Source organism: Galeopterus variegatus, unplaced genomic scaffold, assembly GCF_000696425.1.
Source record: "Galeopterus variegatus unplaced genomic scaffold, G_variegatus-3.0.2 Scaffold3176, whole genome shotgun sequence".
NCBI classification, from domain to species: Eukaryota; Metazoa; Chordata; class Mammalia; order Dermoptera; family Cynocephalidae; genus Galeopterus; species Galeopterus variegatus.
In genome coordinates, this window is record NW_007729287.1 from 216,811 (window position 1) to 234,390 (window position 17,580).

The 17,580-nt window shown below is 38.2% G+C and overlaps 1 protein-coding gene across 1 annotated transcript in view; it reads left to right on the forward strand.

The window, feature by feature from the left end:
* Window positions 1-17,580, forward strand: part of ZNF512 (zinc finger protein 512) — a 32,277-nt gene that overhangs the window by 5,766 nt on the left and 8,931 nt on the right. Inside the window, exons 3-10 of the mRNA XM_008584220.1 lie at window positions 6,596-6,783; window positions 7,447-7,542; window positions 7,848-7,931; window positions 8,539-8,663; window positions 9,198-9,284; window positions 9,706-9,804; window positions 10,771-10,938; window positions 13,412-13,606. Of these exons, the coding sequence (XP_008582442.1) occupies window positions 6,596-6,783; window positions 7,447-7,542; window positions 7,848-7,931; window positions 8,539-8,663; window positions 9,198-9,284; window positions 9,706-9,804; window positions 10,771-10,938; window positions 13,412-13,606 (1,042 nt within the window). The remainder of the gene's footprint in view (window positions 1-6,595; window positions 6,784-7,446; window positions 7,543-7,847; window positions 7,932-8,538; window positions 8,664-9,197; window positions 9,285-9,705; window positions 9,805-10,770; window positions 10,939-13,411; window positions 13,607-17,580) is intronic.

Below are 17,580 nucleotides of genomic sequence, written 5' to 3' on the forward strand. Positions count from 1 at the left end.
CTTTAAAAAAAAAAAAAAAAAAAAAAAGATTATCTAATTTCCAGATATTTTGATTTTTTGTTTTTTATTAGATATCCTACCGTTATTGATTTCTAATTTGATTCCTATGTGGGCAGAGAATACATTGTGTGATTTTCATCCTTTTATTAAAAGTTTAAAGTTTATGACCCAGTGTATGATCTGTCTTGTTGAGTGCACAATGTGCACTTGAAAAGAATGTATATCCTGCAGTTCGATGTGGTGTTCTGTAAATGTTAACTGGAGCAAGGTGGTTAATAATGTAGTTCAGATCATTTATGTCTTTACTGAATTTTTGCCTAGTTGTTCTATCAGTTGCTGACAGGGGGAGTTCTTAAAATGTTCTACTATGACTGTGAAATTGTCTATTTTTCCCTCAAATTCTGTCAGTTTTTGCTTTGTGTACTTTGAGGCTCTGTTATTAGGCACATACAATGAGTATTGTGTCTTCCTGATGATTTGGCACTTTCATCATTATGAAGTGTCTTTTTATCTCTGGCAATACTCTTTGTCTTGAAGTCTGTTTTATCTGATATTAAAATAGCTACTCCAGTCTTCTATGTTTGCTGACTGCGTGGTATAATTTTTTTCATTCACTTATTTTCAATCTATATATGTGTTTTAGTCCGTTTTGTGTTGCTATAACAGAAATTACCTGAGATTGGGTAATTTATAAAGAAGAGAGGTTTATTTGGCTTACGATTCTGGGACAGCTGCGTCTGGCATGGGCCTCAGGCTGCTTCTTTTTTTTTTTTTTTTTTTTATAAAAGATGACCGGTAAAGGGATCTAAACCCTTGACTTGGTGTTGTCAGCACCACGCTCAGCCAGTGAGCGAACTGGCCATCCCTATGTGGGATCCGAACCCGTGGCCTTGGTGTTATCAGCACCACACTCTCCCGAGTGAGCCACGGGCCGGCCCCTCAGGCTGCTTCTACTCATGGCAGAAAGTGGCAGGCAGCTGACGGGTACAAGCAGGAGGAAGCAAGAGAGAGAAGCAAGAAAGAGAGAGAAGGTGCCGGGGTCTTTTTAAGCAACGAGCTCTCACGGGAACTAATAGAACGAGAACTCACTAATTAATCCCCCCTCCCCTGGGAAAACATTAATCTATTCATGAAGGATCCGCCCCCATGACTCAATCAGTTTCCAACACTGCCACATTGGAGATCAAATTTCCACATGAGTTTTGGAGGGGACAACACCTCCAAACTCCATCAATATGTCTTTATATTTAGAGTGTGTCTCCTGTATACAGTGTATGGTAGGGTATTTCTTTTTTATTTACTATCAATCTTTGACTTATAAATGTTTAGACCATAAACATTTAAATTACTTATTGATTTGGTTGGATTTAGGTATACCCTTTTATTCTCTATCTCTTGTTTTTTGTTCCTCTGTTTCTTGTGGATTATTATTTTTTTTGTCCTTTTTGAGACTGGCTGCACCGCGCTCAGCCAGTGAGCGCACTGGCGGTCATCTCTATATAGGATCCGAACCCGCGGTGCTGCGCTCCCAGCGCTGTACTCTCCCAAGTGCGCCACGGGCTCGGCCCCTTGTGGATTATTTTAATGCCGAGTGTCCCATTTTACTTTATTTATTGGGTTTTTGGCTATGTCTTTTTGTTGCTGTTTTTTTGTTGGTGGTGTTTTAGTGATTGCTCTAGGAATTACAATATACATACCTATTCTTTCACAGTCTACTTAGAGTTAATATTCTATCACTTCGCTTAAATGTAGAAACTTTGCAACCATGTAGATTCCTTTAATGTCCTGCTTGCTGACCATTATGTAATAGTTGTCATATGAATTGCATCTACATATATTGGAAACCCAGCCAGATAATGTAAAATTTTGCTTTAAATTTTTAAAATATTTACCACTTTTGTTGTTCTTTCTTCATTCTTAAAAATCCAGGTTTCTCTCTAGTATCTTATTTCTTTAGCTGGAATAATTTCTCTTAGCATTTCTTATAAAGCAGGTCTACTGACAAATTTTCATCTGAAGAAATATTCCTGAAGGATATTTTCATTGAATATAGAATTCTGAATTGACAAATCTTTTCTTTGGGGATTTTAAAGGTGTTGTCACACTGTCTTATGACCTCCTTTGTTTCTGTTGAGAACTCCGTGATTATTTAAATCATTGGCTCCTGTAATGTAATATGCCACTTTTCTGAAGCTACTGCCTAGATTTTTAAAAATCTTTTATTTTGAACAGCTTCATTAAGATGTGTTTAGATATGCTTTTCTTAGAATTCTCTTACTTGGTGTGTGTTGAGCTCCTTGAATCTGCAAATTTATGTCTTTCACCAAATTTGGGGCACTTTCTACCATTATTTTTTTCAGATTTTTTTTTTTTTTCTACCTCAGTGTCTTTTTTTTTCTCCTTTTGGGATTACAACTGCACTCAGGTTAGAACTTTTGGTATTGACTCATACGTTGTTGGGGCTCTGTTGTCTGTTTTCTGACCTTTTTTTCTCTTTGTTCTTCAGATTGGATAATTTCTATTCATCTATCTTCAACGTCACAGACTCTTTCTTCTGTCTCCTCCATTCTGCTACTGAACTCATCCAGATAGTGCATTTTTCAGTTCTAAAATTTCATTTGGCTTTTTTTTTTATGGTTCGTTTCTCTGCTGATAATTTCTACCTTTTCATGTGTGTTTTCTTTTATAAGCAGTTATAACAGCTGCTTGAAAGTGATAGTTTCTACATCTGGGTCATCTTGGGGTTGGCATCCATTGGTTGTCTATTTCTTTGAGAATTGCTTCCATTTTCCTGGTTCTTTGTGTGTTGCATAATTTTGGAATTTACCCTCAACATTGTGGATATTATTTGTGTAGACTTTGGGTCCTATTATCATCTTCTGGGGAATGTTCCTTCTGTTGTTTAGCAGGCAACCCTTTTAGGTTCAGAACACAAGGTCTGTTTTGCCTTCTGAGGGCATTAGTTAAAATCACAGTTCTTTTTAAAAAATTTTTTAAATTTTTTATTGAATCATAATTGATTATACATATTTGGGGGGATCGATGTTGACATATGTTGATCAAATCAATATTACTTGCATATGTATTATTACAAATCATACTTATTCTTTATGCCCCTTGTCTGATCTCTCCCCATCCTGCTCTTCCTTCCCCCTCCTGCTCTTCCTCCCCCCTCCCACCTCTAATTTCCCTAGATTTCTTCTCTGCTTCTGAAAGAGTAATTGTTACTCTGTTGATTTGTTGCCTAGATGATCTGTCCAATGCTGAGAGGTGTGTTCAGATGCTTTCCTTCTGTCTCTCTGGAATGGGCTTTGTGGAAAGAGACATCCTCCTCTTTTCTTTGGTCTCTATTGGTGACTCTCCTTGTGTCAATGCATTCCAGTGGCTGGCAGATCATCTGCACTGTGGTTGTGGCATCTAGCTGCTTTTGCGGCAGCTGTGATTTTTGTGGTGGCTGTAGTGGGCCACCCACGTGGAGGTGATGTTTTTGGCATGCTCCTTATCTAGTTGCTGGTGGCTCCCGGATCCATGTCTCAGGACCCCGGGTGGGCCCCAACGGGTACTGTGTTTTTTCTTTCATTTCTGTGTTGGATTATTTGCTGTTCCCACCACTTAAACTCTGTGCTGGAACTAATTTGTTGTCCTTTGCTTACTTCTAAAGTGGGGGAACTTCTTGTGGGGAGCAGTACTTGAGCTGTGTGGTTTAGCTAAGTTGCTGCTTTGCTGCTGATTCCCTGGGGAAGGCTTTTTGTGCAGCTCAGGTTTTAATGGTTGACTTTATAGGTACTTTCGGGTTTAGTGAAATCCACTGCACCTGGGTTGTGTAGAAACACTGGTCTGGGCCTGACCAGTCTCCTCTGAGTGTTCCTACACTGATTGGGAGGCAGATCAGCTGTCCTTGGTGTGCCTCAGTGTTCTCCTGGTGGGCCCATGCTCCAAACACTTCCCGTGGGATGGGCCATGCACCAGTCTCTTGAGATGACTCACCGGCCTCTTAGTGGTTCCTTTTTTTCATTTGTTGTGGCTCCTCAGTCCTGTGTGGGTCCACGGGAACCCTATTGGTGGTATTGCTGACCTGGCGGCCACCAAGGCCCTCTTCTCCCCTGCCGCCTCCAAGCAACCTCATCCAAAGAGCACTGCTGCAGCTTTTGCCAGCTCCTGCTCCATGCGCTCAGCAGCTCCAGCCTGGAAATGGCTGGGATTTGAAATGGTCAGAGCGGTTTTTTTCTCTCTCTCCTCATGGCTTCTCCCACCTTCATGAACTCTGTAGGTCTTTGCTCCTCTTCCCCTGAGCTCTAGCAGCCCCAGCTTGGCTGTCATTGCTTTTTAATAGTTGTAAATTAATTGATTTGTGGGAGAGAGTGATGCCGGGGACCGTCTATTCTGCCATCTTGATCGGAAGTGATCTAAAATCACAGTTCTGTTCTTTACATGTTTGCTATGATGATTTGGGTTGTCCCGTATACGAATAGCTCAGAAGCTAGTCTGAGACTTCTGCAGGTGTTTCAGATCTTGTTTCAGTTCTCCAAGCTTTTGCTACATGGGTTTGAATCATATTAGTTCAAATTTTATTTGTTTTCTAAGTCTTTGCTAGGCTGGTTTGGGTATGCCGTACACATATATAGCTCAGGTTAAACTGTGACCCGTGTGGATTCATAGACAGAATTATGTGGTCCCTTCTTTGCCTGTCTCCTTTCCAGGATTCTCCCCACACACTCTGGCCCACAGGGACCCCACTTCCTGTTTTTCTGGCCAGAAAGATGGGATTTCTATTGGAATATAAGCGACCTATGCTGCTCTGTAGTTGGGCCTGCCCTTGTTGCAAAACAACGCATGAGAAAAAAACACAACTGGGAAACTCACCCTATGTGGGTGACTTCTTCCAGTTTTGATTCCCCGGCATAATCTACCTGCTTTTATTGACTTTTCAGAGTCCAGAGTCTTTAGTTGTTATCAGTGGGAAGGATGGGCTATAGTGGGCTTTTATGCCACCACACCAGAACCAGGATTCCTCTTTATTAAATTTGTACTGCTGGATCTCATGTGCAGAGAGCTGAAAACATGCTTCCCTGTTTGTAGCATACTGACATCATCAATCTCTGTTGTTTACTCTATTCCTATTTCCATCCCCTCCCTCTCAGAGGAAACCATGTTAATAAGTATGATGTTTTCCTTAATTATTTACGAATCCTTTAAAAATAAGTATTGCTGCTTTACATGTGTATTCGTTTTTGTTTTTATTTTTTTAAAAGATGACCGGTAAGGGGATCTTAACCCTTGACTTGGTGTTGTCAGCACCACGCTCTCCCAAGTGAGCTAACCAGCCATCCCTATATAGGGATCTGAACCTGTGGCCTTGGTGTTATCAGCACCACACTCTCCCAAGTGAGCCACGGGCCGGCCCAGTGTGTATTAGTTTTTAATTTACTAAAATGACATTATAATCTACAGACCCTTTTTCGTTTCTTTTTCCATTCAACAGTAAGCTTTTTAGTTATGTTCATGTCTCTATGTGTAGAATTGGTTTGTTGCTTCTAACAATGACATAGTATTCTATAGTAGGCAACTATCACATTTTATCTATATATTTTCCTAAGGATGGTCACCTTTGTTACTTCCAACACCCTGCTGTCACAAACCTACATGTGTAATTCTAATCAGCTCTACCTCTAAAGTGTTATCCTGAGTCTGCCAACTTATTGTCTCTACTACAAAACCTTTCTTCAAGCCCACATCATTTCTTATCTATATTATTGCAACAAGCTAACTCTTCTGCCTTTGTTTACTCTTTGCTCCATGGGCCGTCTTGCATACAGAAGCCAGAGTGATCTTTCTAAACTGTAAATCTAAAGCAGGCCTCATACAGATATTTAGCTGGAAAAGGGAGAGCCTAGAGGTCTTTGGACCACACTTTGAGAACTGCTGCTCTACTGCATCTTGAACCACCTAGAAGAATGTCTGATACTTTGTAGTTACTTAGTAATGTTTATTAACTGATATATTGGTCTTAGATTTGGGAATCTAGATCCGGCTTTATACCAGAATTCTCTGGCCGTCGTAGGCAAGATAGCATCCTTCTTTTAGCTATGGAAGCTAAGTATCATGTTGCCCAAGTAAGACAGGGTAGCCCTGGCATCAGGGTTTAGGGAGGAAGCTGAGGGAGATGGAAGATGGATCAGACGAGGGCCTACAAACTATTCTTTTCCTCTCTTTTCTCAGAGATAACCTTCGTTTGTCAGAGAAATAGGGAGGCTTGGACATACTGGTTACAGACCCAGAGATCTTCTAAGGGATCACCCCCTATTACTTTGCCTTAGATAAATCTAGGAAAGAATGGCTACTTAGATTGAAAGTGATCATTTATGTGGACTGCTTACTCTTTCTATTTACAGTGAAGTATAATAATTGTACGCAATGTTATGTTAAATCAACCGTTGTAATAGTTAGGAGATTACAACCTACATTCTGTTTTTATATCAGGCTTATTAGTTTTTTGCACAGGTAACCAACTTGGTTATTTCTTATGATATAAAAGTATTAATAAGAATTTTGCTCCAGACCCTGCTTTGTGGTATGTATCTTTGTGTTGTATTAGTAGCAGGACCCAGTGCTCCATAAAGGATAATAGTTTCCAGTACACTATCCCTCACGATGACTCCTTAAGTGGCTCATCATCTGCCTCTTCGTGCGAACCAATGACTGATTTTCCAGCATCTTTCCGAAAATCTACCTACTGGATGAAGATGAGAAGGATCAAGTCAGCTGCTCCTTCTCATGTTGAAGGTATCGGTAGCAGTGTTTGATTCCAAAGACAGCACTCTCTCAAGTTATATTTTGAGGTAGCTTTTGTAAACGGCTCTTAAAGTATTAAATGCCACGTGTGTGTTTCTCATTAGTGATTAAAAAAATTTAAAGTGTTAGGCTGTTGCATACTGTTACCTTCATGAACTGTCCCTCTATTGATAGAGTAAAATTCTGCTGATCTTACTCCTCTGTGTATACTTAGTATTAGTCTTTCTTCTTCATAGGATTTGAACTTTTTTCCCATTGTTCATGTAGTTTGATCCTCTGAGGATTTAGGGGCTGGTCTAAGGGTTATTAAAGGTAGAATATTCTAGATGGTCACAGTATCAGGGGTCCTTGGTAGCCCCCTACCTTGAGCAATTCTTCTGCTTCAGTGTTAGCCTCAAAGCAAGATCAAGCAAAACACATTGCCTCAAGGGAATGATTTGGTATGGAAAACAGTACAAAAGGAAAAGGGAGATTGGATCAGTTAATGAGAAGTTGCACCAATTCCCTAAAAATGTCACAAACAAATCTGCAAAGCCTGTGTTCACTGATGATCTTTCTCTTTGATGGTCTTGTGAATGAAGTTTTCAAGTCAGGTCTAAGTGTTCACTTACAACCTGAACTGAGTTTTTGTTTTGTTTTTATATGGTATTTCAGGATCAGGTGGAGTATCAACAAAAGGAAAAAGGAAACCCAGGCAGGAAGAAGATGAAGACTATCGAGAATTTCCTCAGAAGAAGCATAAACTTTATGGTAAGAGTGTAACTTCACTATTTCTTTTTTCTTGAGTGACTGGGCTTCATTCTTAGAGAGGAAAGGCGAGAGATACCTTAGATTTTGGACCTTGAGTGATTTTTGAGCCCTTCGAATTTTGGGGGAGGGAGTGGCGTCCATCCTGTTTTATTTTACCCTTTCATTCTGTCATGACTTTAAGGGAATCAGACAGTTGAGGGAGTGGGGCATAGAATGTTGAGGAGAAGGGGAGGGAAGAGACTTTGTTACTAGAGAGGGGTTAGCAAAGATGATATGTTGGGCTTCAAGTTTCTGTCTTGCATCAGGGAGGAAGCCACGGCCTAAAACTCAGCCTAATCCCAAATCCCAGGCTCGTCGTATTCGGAAGGAACCACCCGTTTATGCAGCAGGTACGCTTTCTTTTGGAAGCTTTGTGTGATGCAGTTCTCATACTCTGGCTTTTTGTTGTTGTTGTATATGAAGGAATGATGTACTAAATCATTCCTTTAAGGAGGCAGTTATTAAGGGCCTGAGTTTGGAGGTCAGGAAGACTATTGTTCAACTTTTGGCTCTTCGTTAACTTTCTGACCTGCCTCAGTTTATTTAACTTTCACAAACCTCAGTTTCCTGTTTATAAATAGAGATAATAAAAGAAGAATTGTGAAAATTAAATGGTATAAAAACATTTAGCGTAGTCTCCGGCACACAGGAAACACTCAGCAAACTGGCTGTTATATATCTCAGTATCTCATTGTTATATCCTGCTATGAAAAGTGTTGCCCAGTTGGAGTGGTTCTCAGATGGTTTTTATCATGGGGAAATGAATAGGAGTTTCAGAAACTCCTTACTGTCTGAAAAAAATCACTTCTAGAAGTTATACACAGCAAGAAGCTCTTCATAATTGTCTACCAGGAAGGGAAAAAGCATTTTATAATACTTTTCCTAAGTTGTAGGACTATGCTTTTTGTTTTTGGAGAATACTGCAGGTTACAAAGTATTTCTTTCTCTCCTTTGTAGGCAGTTTGGAGGAGCAATGGTATTTAGAAATCGTAGATAAAGGCAGTGTCTCCTGTCCTACCTGCCAGGCAGTGGGGAGGAAAACCATAGAGGGTTTAAAGAAACACATGGAAAACTGCAAACAGGTTAGATATTTTGTGGCATTTCATAACTGTTGTGATTTTTTACCCAAACTTTAGACCTCTGGTATTGTGTCGGATATATTGATTATGGTGGATAGAGGCAGCATTGTGTAGTAGAAAAACAGGCTATGCGTCTGACAGATTTGGGTTTGAATGCTCACTTAGTTACATACGAGTTGTGACATTTAGCTTTTTATGTGTAAACCTCGGTTTCTTCATTTGTAAAACGGAGAAAAAATAATAACCACTACCTTCTGTGGTCTCTAAGAGGATAAGAAAGTAACACAGCTAAGCTCCTTGCCCATTACTTGGCAAACATTGGCATTCAGTAAATGTCACTTCTTATTATTTTAAAAATGAGTTGCCTTACTTCTTTGCCTTTGAGAACATGATGCTGAGCTTTTGAGATTTTGAGATTTATTGACTATTGAGTTGGGAAAATAAAGGAAATGTAGATGAGAACATTTGAGTAGGACTTTGTGACATTGTATTTCTCTGTTGAACAGCCTGGCACTGAGCAGTATTTTTTCCTTTTAGGAAATGTTTACTTGTCATCATTGTGGGAAACAACTTCGCTCACTGGCAGGGATGAAGTATCATGTCATGGCAAATCATAATAGTTTGGTAAGAATGTCTTCTGTCCTCTGTGAGCCTACGTGGTGTTTGGATGTCTTTTACTTAGGTGAGTGTAGATATCTCAGTGTGGATGGCTAAGGCTCTGGGACTTTATAAGGGTGTGAGTAAGAAGATCCTTTTGATAGAAGAGTTATGCACAGTGAAACCTTTGCGGTGGATCTGTAGGTGTTTATGTGTTTAGGTTATCCCCAAAGGTTCATATCTTGGGAGACAGAGGCCTAGAACTCAGAATGATATATTTACTTCCTTTGTCTGTCCAAGAGTAAATGGAGAAAGGCAGGAGTCAGATAACTTGGACTTCTGGGTGTCAGCTTAGCTGCTAGTCTAATCCTTGATTCTACTGTGATTTTTTTTCTGAATCTGTCTTTTCCCATGAATCATCTGCTTATTTGCTTCTCTTGATTTCTAGCCCATTTTGAAGACTGGAGATGATATAGATGAGCCAAGTGAGAGGGAACGGCTCCGAACAGTTCTAAAGAGACTGGGAAAGCTCAGGTGCATGCGTGAGGTAAGAGCCCAAGGACAGCAGCTCCTCCCTGGAGTCTCATGTCAGTGTCTTTCTGTTCTTCTTTTTCATGTCTCCTCCTTCCTGCTAGTTCTATGCCATCTTTTGGCATAAGGGTGGCTCCTGCTTTTCCAGATCTCTTGAACTCATTAATAGTTCTTTATTTTCTTTCTCATCTCCAAAAATTAATTTTTCTCCTCTTTCCCTTTGTTCAGAGGGGTTTCTTTACCATACTTTCCTCAGTGTGATGAAGAGGATCCCAGTAACTCACTGTGATGAACTTTGATGTTGCTGGGTATTTGATATTGGAGTGAGGTTAAATCGTAGACTAAGGAGGAAATTCTTTTTTTTTTTTCCTTTTTTATTTTTTTTTGTCTTTTTTCTTTACTGACCTAGTAACTCACTGTGATGAACTTTGATGTTGCTGGGTATTTGATATTGGAGTGAGGTTAAATCATAGACTAAGGAGGAAATTCTTTTTTTTTTTTCCTTTTTTATTTTTTTTTGTCTTTTTTCTTTACTGACCTATAACGGGATTGCAACCCTCGGTGTCGCGCCCGTACCGGGGACCGGCAACGGAATCGCAACCCTCGGTGTTGCGCCCGCACTGCACTCAGCCAGTGAGCGGGAACCGGTCTCCACATGGGATCCGAACCCTCGGCGGGAGTGCCGCCGTGCTCCCAAGCGGCACACTCTCCAGTGCGCCACCGGGCCAGCCCGACTAAGGAGGAAATTCTAACACAGAGTAGGTGCAAATGCTGATTAAACTGATTGAATATCATGCTTGGTCATAGATAGGACAGCCAGAGACAAAGAAGGATGTGTCAGTATGAAATGTTGGAGAGAATCTTGTGATATCAGAGGGTGTGTTTGTGTTTTGTAGTGGCCAGTGCTTTGTGGCTGTATAGAAATTTAGGGATCATGTCAGAAGATGTAAGATTATAGTTTAAGCCTCTCTCCTGTGTCCAGAGTTGCTCCAGTAGCTTCACCAGCATCATGGGATATCTGTACCATGTCAAAAAATGTGGCAAAGGGGCTGCAGAGCTGGAGAAGATGACCCTGAAATGTCACCACTGTGGAAAACCATATAGATCGAAGGCTGGACTTGCGTATCACCTGAGGTCAGAGCATGGGCCTGTGAGTACTGATTCTTTTCTGGACCATGTTTGGAGATGGATTTTGTAGTGAGTGCTTACCCCTACATCTTCCTCATCTTTGTTCCTCTTTTGCTTCCCCTTTTAATCTTTGAATGCTTTTGCTCTGTCTTCCTTGTTCGTTCTTTGTTCTTCTTGTCTTGACTTTTTTTTTTTTTTTATTCTATTTCCAAACTGCTCTGCCCTGTGTGTGTGTGTGTGTGTGTGTATTTTTATTTTTTGACCGGTAAGGGGATTGCAACCCACGGCATGGTGTCGTCTGCACCACGCTCAGCCAGTGAGTGCACCAGCCATGTCTACATAGGATCCGAACCCACGGCCTCAGCACTACCAGCACTGCACTCTCCCGAGTGAGCCACAGGGCCGGCCCTATTTTTAATTTTTTTTTATAAAAGATGACTGCAAAAGGGATCTTAACCCCTGACTTGGTGTTGTCAGCACCACGTTCTCCAAGTGAGCAAACTGGCCATCCTATATAGGGATTTGAACCCGTGGCCTTGGTGTTATCAGCACCACACTCTCCCAAGTGAGCCATGGGCCAGCCCGTGTGTGTGTTTCTAGAGTCAAATTTGTTAAGGTATAATTTACATATGGTAATATTTACCTTTTTAGTTCGTAAATATAAGAGTTTTGACACATGAATTTGGTCATGTAACCATCTCCATGATCAAGATACAGAACAATTCTGTCACCTCCCAAATTGCCTTGTGTCCCTTTGTAGTCAGCTCTTCCTCCCACCTGCAGCCCCTGGCAACCACTGATCTATTTTCTGTCCCTATAGTTCAGAATGCCATATAAATGGAATTATACAGTATGCAGTCTTATTAAATCTGGCTTCTTCCATTTAGCATGCATTTCAGAGTCATCCCTGTGTTGCGTGTATCATTAGTTTATTCCTATCTATTTCTGACTATGGATATTTCAAGTTTGTTGTTTTTCCATTCATTGAACAGTTGAAAAACATTTGGGTTGTTTCCAGTTTTTGGTAATTATGAAGCTGCTATAAACATTCAGGAAAAGACTTTTATGTAAAAATTTTAATTTCTCTTAGGTAAATACTTAGGAATGGGGTTGCTGGGTCATATGATAAATGTATATTTAACTTTGTAAGAATCTGCCACCAAACTGTTTTCCAAAGTGGCTGTGCCATTTTGTATTCCCACCAGCAGTGTATGAGAATTCCAGTTGCTTTACATCTTGTCTGCACTTGCTATTGCTAGTTTCATTTTTTTAATCCATTCTAATAGATGCGCAGTAGTATTTTGCTGTGGTTTAAATTTGCATTTCCCTAATCATTAGTGATGTCTAATGATGTCTTCTCATGTGCTTATTGGCAACCTGTATGTCTTTAGTGAAGTGTCCATTCTAATCCTTTGTTCACTTTTGGGGGGGATTTTTGATTTTATTTTTAAGTTTTGGATATATTCTGAGATTTTGCATATTCTAGGTATAAAATTCTTTACCATTTTTTATATTGTTTTTCAAAGAACAAAGTTTTAAATTTCAGTGTTCAATTTATATATTTTTCTTTTATGGATAATGCTTTTGTTGTTGTATATAAGAAATCTTCACCTAACCCAATGTATAATTTTCTATTGCTGCTGTAAATCACCACATACTTAATGTTTTAAAACAACACAAATTTATTATCTCACAGTTCTTTAGGTCAGAAATCCAGTTATAGCATGGCTCAGCAGGTTCCTCTCCTTAGAGTCTCACCAGAACTGTTCCTTTCTGGAGGCTCTAGGGGAGAATTTGTTTCCAGTCTCATTCAGATCGTTCAAGAATTCAATTCCATGTAGTTGTAGGAGCTTCTTTCCTTATTTGGTGTAGGCTGCTAGTTGTTCTCAGTGTCTAAAGGTCACCTGCACTCCTTGGCTCATGGCCCCCTTCATCTTCAAGTCAGCAACAGCAGGTTGAGTCTGTCTGCCTCTTCTTACTACCGCATCTCTCTTACTTAAAGTCAACTGATTATAGACTTTATATCTACAAAATACCTTCACATCAACACCTAGATTAGTGTTGATTGACTAACTGGTGACTGTAACTTAGCCAAGTTGACATGTCAAAAAAATATCACACCCAGGGTCACAAAAATTTTCTCTCTTAATTTCTTCAACAAGTTTTATAGTTTTGTGTTTTACATTTAGGGCTATGGTCCATTTTGAGTTAATTTTTTTTATGTAGTGTGAGGTATAGGTTGAGGTTTATTTCTTTGCATATGAAAGTGTCTTTTCTTTTAGCCACTTTTACTTGTTAGTCAGAACAGATTTAAAGTTGCTAAGAAGCTTTTTTACCAGTAAAATATGCATTAATATGATGGAGCTTAATGTTAGTGGTTAGCAAACTAGTAAATAGCTCTTTTGATATTTAGAGCAGGAAGGACAGTCTTTAATTACTGGTTCTGACGGAAGCCACTTACCAGGTCTTTGTTTTGCTGTGTCTCATTCTTGCAGATCTCCTTCTTTCCAGAGTCGGGACAGCCAGAGTGCTTAAAGGAGATGAGCTTGGAGTCAAAGAGTGGTGGCCGAGTTCAGAGACGTTCTGCCAAAATAGCTGTATACCATCTGCAGGAGCTGGCCTCTGCTGAACTGGCTAAGGAATGGCCTAAGAGGAAGGTGCTTCAGGACCTGGTACCTGATGATCGGAAGGTAAGGTAGAAACTTGTATTAATTTTGGAACTGTTATGTCTAATATTGTGCTTACTATACAGAGAAAAGTAAATGTACTTGTGCTTATCATATGATAAGCAATATTTTGCTTCTTTATTCTTGGAGATGTAGTACGTCTGATCCAGCTTCAGTGTTTGGATTCAGTCAGGTTCTAGAGTGACAGTCTGTTTCAAATAATTCTCCTGGCTTTTTCTTTTGTGTCCTTGATGCTTTTGAAGAGGACTGGCTGGTTATTTTGTAGAATGTTGCCCAATATGGATTTGCGTGGTGATTTCTCAAGATTAGGTTGAGGGTTATATGTTTTTGGGAAGAATACCACCAAAGCAATGTTGGCCCTTCTCAATCTATGGTATCAGAAGGTATATAATGTTGATGTGTCTTTTTACTGATGAAGATAATTTTGATTAGTTGGTTAGGTATGTCTTCCAGGTATATCCATGGTAAAATTATGATCTTTCTGTTTGTAATTAGTGAATATTTTGTGGGGAGATTGAGACTATGCAAATATCCTGTTTCTTATACTTTTGCCCACTTAACATTAGCATCCATCGATGATTCTTGCCTGAAACCATTATTACTATGGTATTTATTTAATGATTTTCTGTTTTCATCATTTCTTCTTCAATTATTAATTGGAATTCTGCAGTGAGAAAGATCTGTCCTTTTTCTTCTATTTCATTTATGTCAGTTTAAAATCATATATATATATTTATTTTTATTTTATGGGTTTTAATCCAATGCTATTATTTATTTTGCTACTCAAATTGTCCAAGATTTGGCCATCGAGAGCTATTTCAAGTGGGCTCTTATATTTTTTTGGCATGTCCCAATCATTTTTTGAGCACTTTTTTACTTCATGACACCATAAGATACTGTAGGCTCATCTTGCATTTTTTCCTTTCCCAGCCTTGGAATCAACTATTTCTCTTAGGAACTCTGGTTCTTTTTATTTAAGAATACATTTAGAAACCAAGATTTGAGTGGTAGGTGCTCTCATTTGTACTGGGGAATCATTACTTCTGAGCCCTCTTGGTAGAGAGAGCTAGAATATGTATGTATATATGTTCATGTACACACACATTTATTTCTATGTCTGTCTATTTGTATGTATATTAAAAGCCATGATACCTTTAATTCCAATCTAACACCACAAGTTTTATTCTAGCCTTCCTCTTCCTTTATTTGTAACTCCTCTTTCCAACAGTGAGAAACTTGACTTTTATTACCCATAATATATTTATTTGCTCAATTCTATTATAACAAACTGGTTTCAGAATTGCTAACTCATTCCCCTGTAAAAAAACAAATTTACTAACTAGAGAATAATATATATGTATAGTTCTTTTCATCATGTACTTTGCAAAAACTATCTCTGCAGATGCTATTTCCAGTTGTTATAAGGAGAGACTAACTCATGTCAAAGCATGGGAGAGGAAGTGCTAGGAATAATTCCACTTTTGCAGTATAAGCAAAGATTATGTATTCTAACCCTTGCTTTCTCTCACATCCTTGTTTCATGTTGAACCTTAATTTTTTTGTTTTAGAATTTTAAAAATATCAAAAATTAGCATTGTATCATTGAAGAAAAATTAGCAATGTGGATAAGCGGGGAGAAAAATAGTAAAATCTTTCAAAATTCTACCATCTAGAGAATACACTATTAGCATTTTGTTTGTAGCCTTTAACCTTTTAACCCATCTACATATATTTCTATTGAATGAGTATATGAATGCAACTTTGTGTACCCCCCTCTTTTTTTTAAACAAATGTTTTAACCTGCATAATGGTCTGTACCTTTTTTTTAAACTGTGGATGAAGTGTTTTATCTGAAAGTTCTCCTGTGTTCTGTTAAAGAACGAAATACTACCATTCATAATAACATGGATGGACTTAAAGAAAATTAAATTAAGTGAAACAGGTCAGGCACAAAAAGAGAAATACCACATATTCTCACTTATTTGTGGGAGCTAAAAATTAATAAATAAATAAACACACAAACAAATAAAGGGTGGGGAGAAGAAGATAGAATAAGCACAAAAATTCCTTGAACTATTTAAGCCAAGTGCACAGATACGATGGGGGGCTGGGGGTGGAAAGGGATGGGTAAAGGGGCATGAAAACCTACTACAGTATATTTTGAGAAATAAAATAAAATTAAATTAAATTTTAAAAAATGGATTTAGGACATTTGGTGACCAAAAAAAAAAAAAAAAATTCCTGAAATTCTGAATCTGTTTTTTTCCTTCAAAATCATATTCGCATTTCCAACCAAATAAATGTTTTCTTAAAAAAAAAGAAAAATCAAACTTTTCTAAGACTAAACAATAGACAGTTATACTTACCAGTTTCAGGAACCTCAGAGGGTCTTACATCTTACAGTTTTTTTGTATATGCAAATGTACTGTGAACTTCATACTTACATAACCTGAAGAGCTGAGTGTGAAACTTTGGGGTATTTTCGTTGGGAATTGGATTCCTCCAAACAAGATGTTTTTTGTCTTATAGTTAAAATATACTCGCCCTGGGCTACCTACCTTCAGCCAGGAAGTACTACACAAATGGAAGTCAGATATCAAGAAGTATCATCGCATTCCCTGTAAAAAAACAAATTTACTAACTAGAGAATAATATATATGTATAGTTCTTTTCATCTTTAGACTTATAGTATATAGTCAGAATACTATTTTCCTATGTTACTTAGGTTGGTTTTTTCTTCCTTACCCCTTCCTTATGTCACTCATGTTATAGGTCCATGTATTACTCTTATTACATTTTGGGTTCCCCCTACATCTTATTTAATTTAAACTGTTCATTTATTTTGGGGTATGTGAAACATTATCATGATTCTATATCAGATCTATTCAAAAGGTCTACTTAGAGAAGAGTCACTACCCCTCATCCCAACTATTCCATTCCCATTCCCCTTTTCTTTCTACACTATTCCCACCCCACCCCCAAAGATAACCAAACTCATTAGTTTCTGGTTTATCCTTCCTGTATTTTTATGGGATGAATGATCAGATATATTTATATTTTCTTACATTTCTTTCTTACTATTGATACTTTTTTGCACTCTGCTTTATTCCATTTAATATTATCCTGGAAATCACTTTGTATGTGTTCATTAGAGATCATCCTCATTGTTATTGTTTGTTTGTTTTCATTCTTTCTTTAAATTTTACTTCATCCTCATTCTTTTTTATAGCTGCCTAGTACATAGTTTATGTAAATATGATAGTTTATTATATAAAAATAATGGTTTACATAAATATTCCTTTGTTACCATAAAAGGATTCTAGATGGACCCATTTACACTACCTTCAAAGAAGAGTAAATGCTTAGAAATAAGGCCAGCTCCATGCTCTGATTTCTTTTATAAATTTACCAGAAATTCTTTGGGCTACCTATCTCACTTCCCCCATTACCTCTATGGGCTTTGTTTTATTTTTCTGTCTCAGAAAATCAGCTTCTTTTCAGACACTTCCATTGTTGAAGCAGGAAGATTATTTACTCACCAGAAATATAGCTATTACCCATGTACTTTGCAAAAACTATCTCTGCAGATGCTATTTCCAGTTGTTATAAGGAGAGACTAACTCATGTCAAAGCATGGGAGAGGAAGTGCTAGGAATAATTCCACTTTTGCAGTATAAGCAAAGATTATGTATTCTAACCCTTGCTTTCTCTCACATCCTTGTTTCATGTTGAACCTTAATTTTTTTGTTTTAGAATTTTAAAAATATCAAAAATTAGCATTGTATCATTGAAGAAAAATTAGCAATGTGGATAAGCGGGGAGAAAAATAGTAAAATCTTTCAAAATTCTACCATCTAGAGAATACACTATTAGCATTTTGTTTGTAGCCTTTAACCTTTTAACCCATCTACATATATTTCTATTGAATGAGTATATGAATGCAACTTTGTGTACCCCCCTCTTTTTTTTAAACAAAT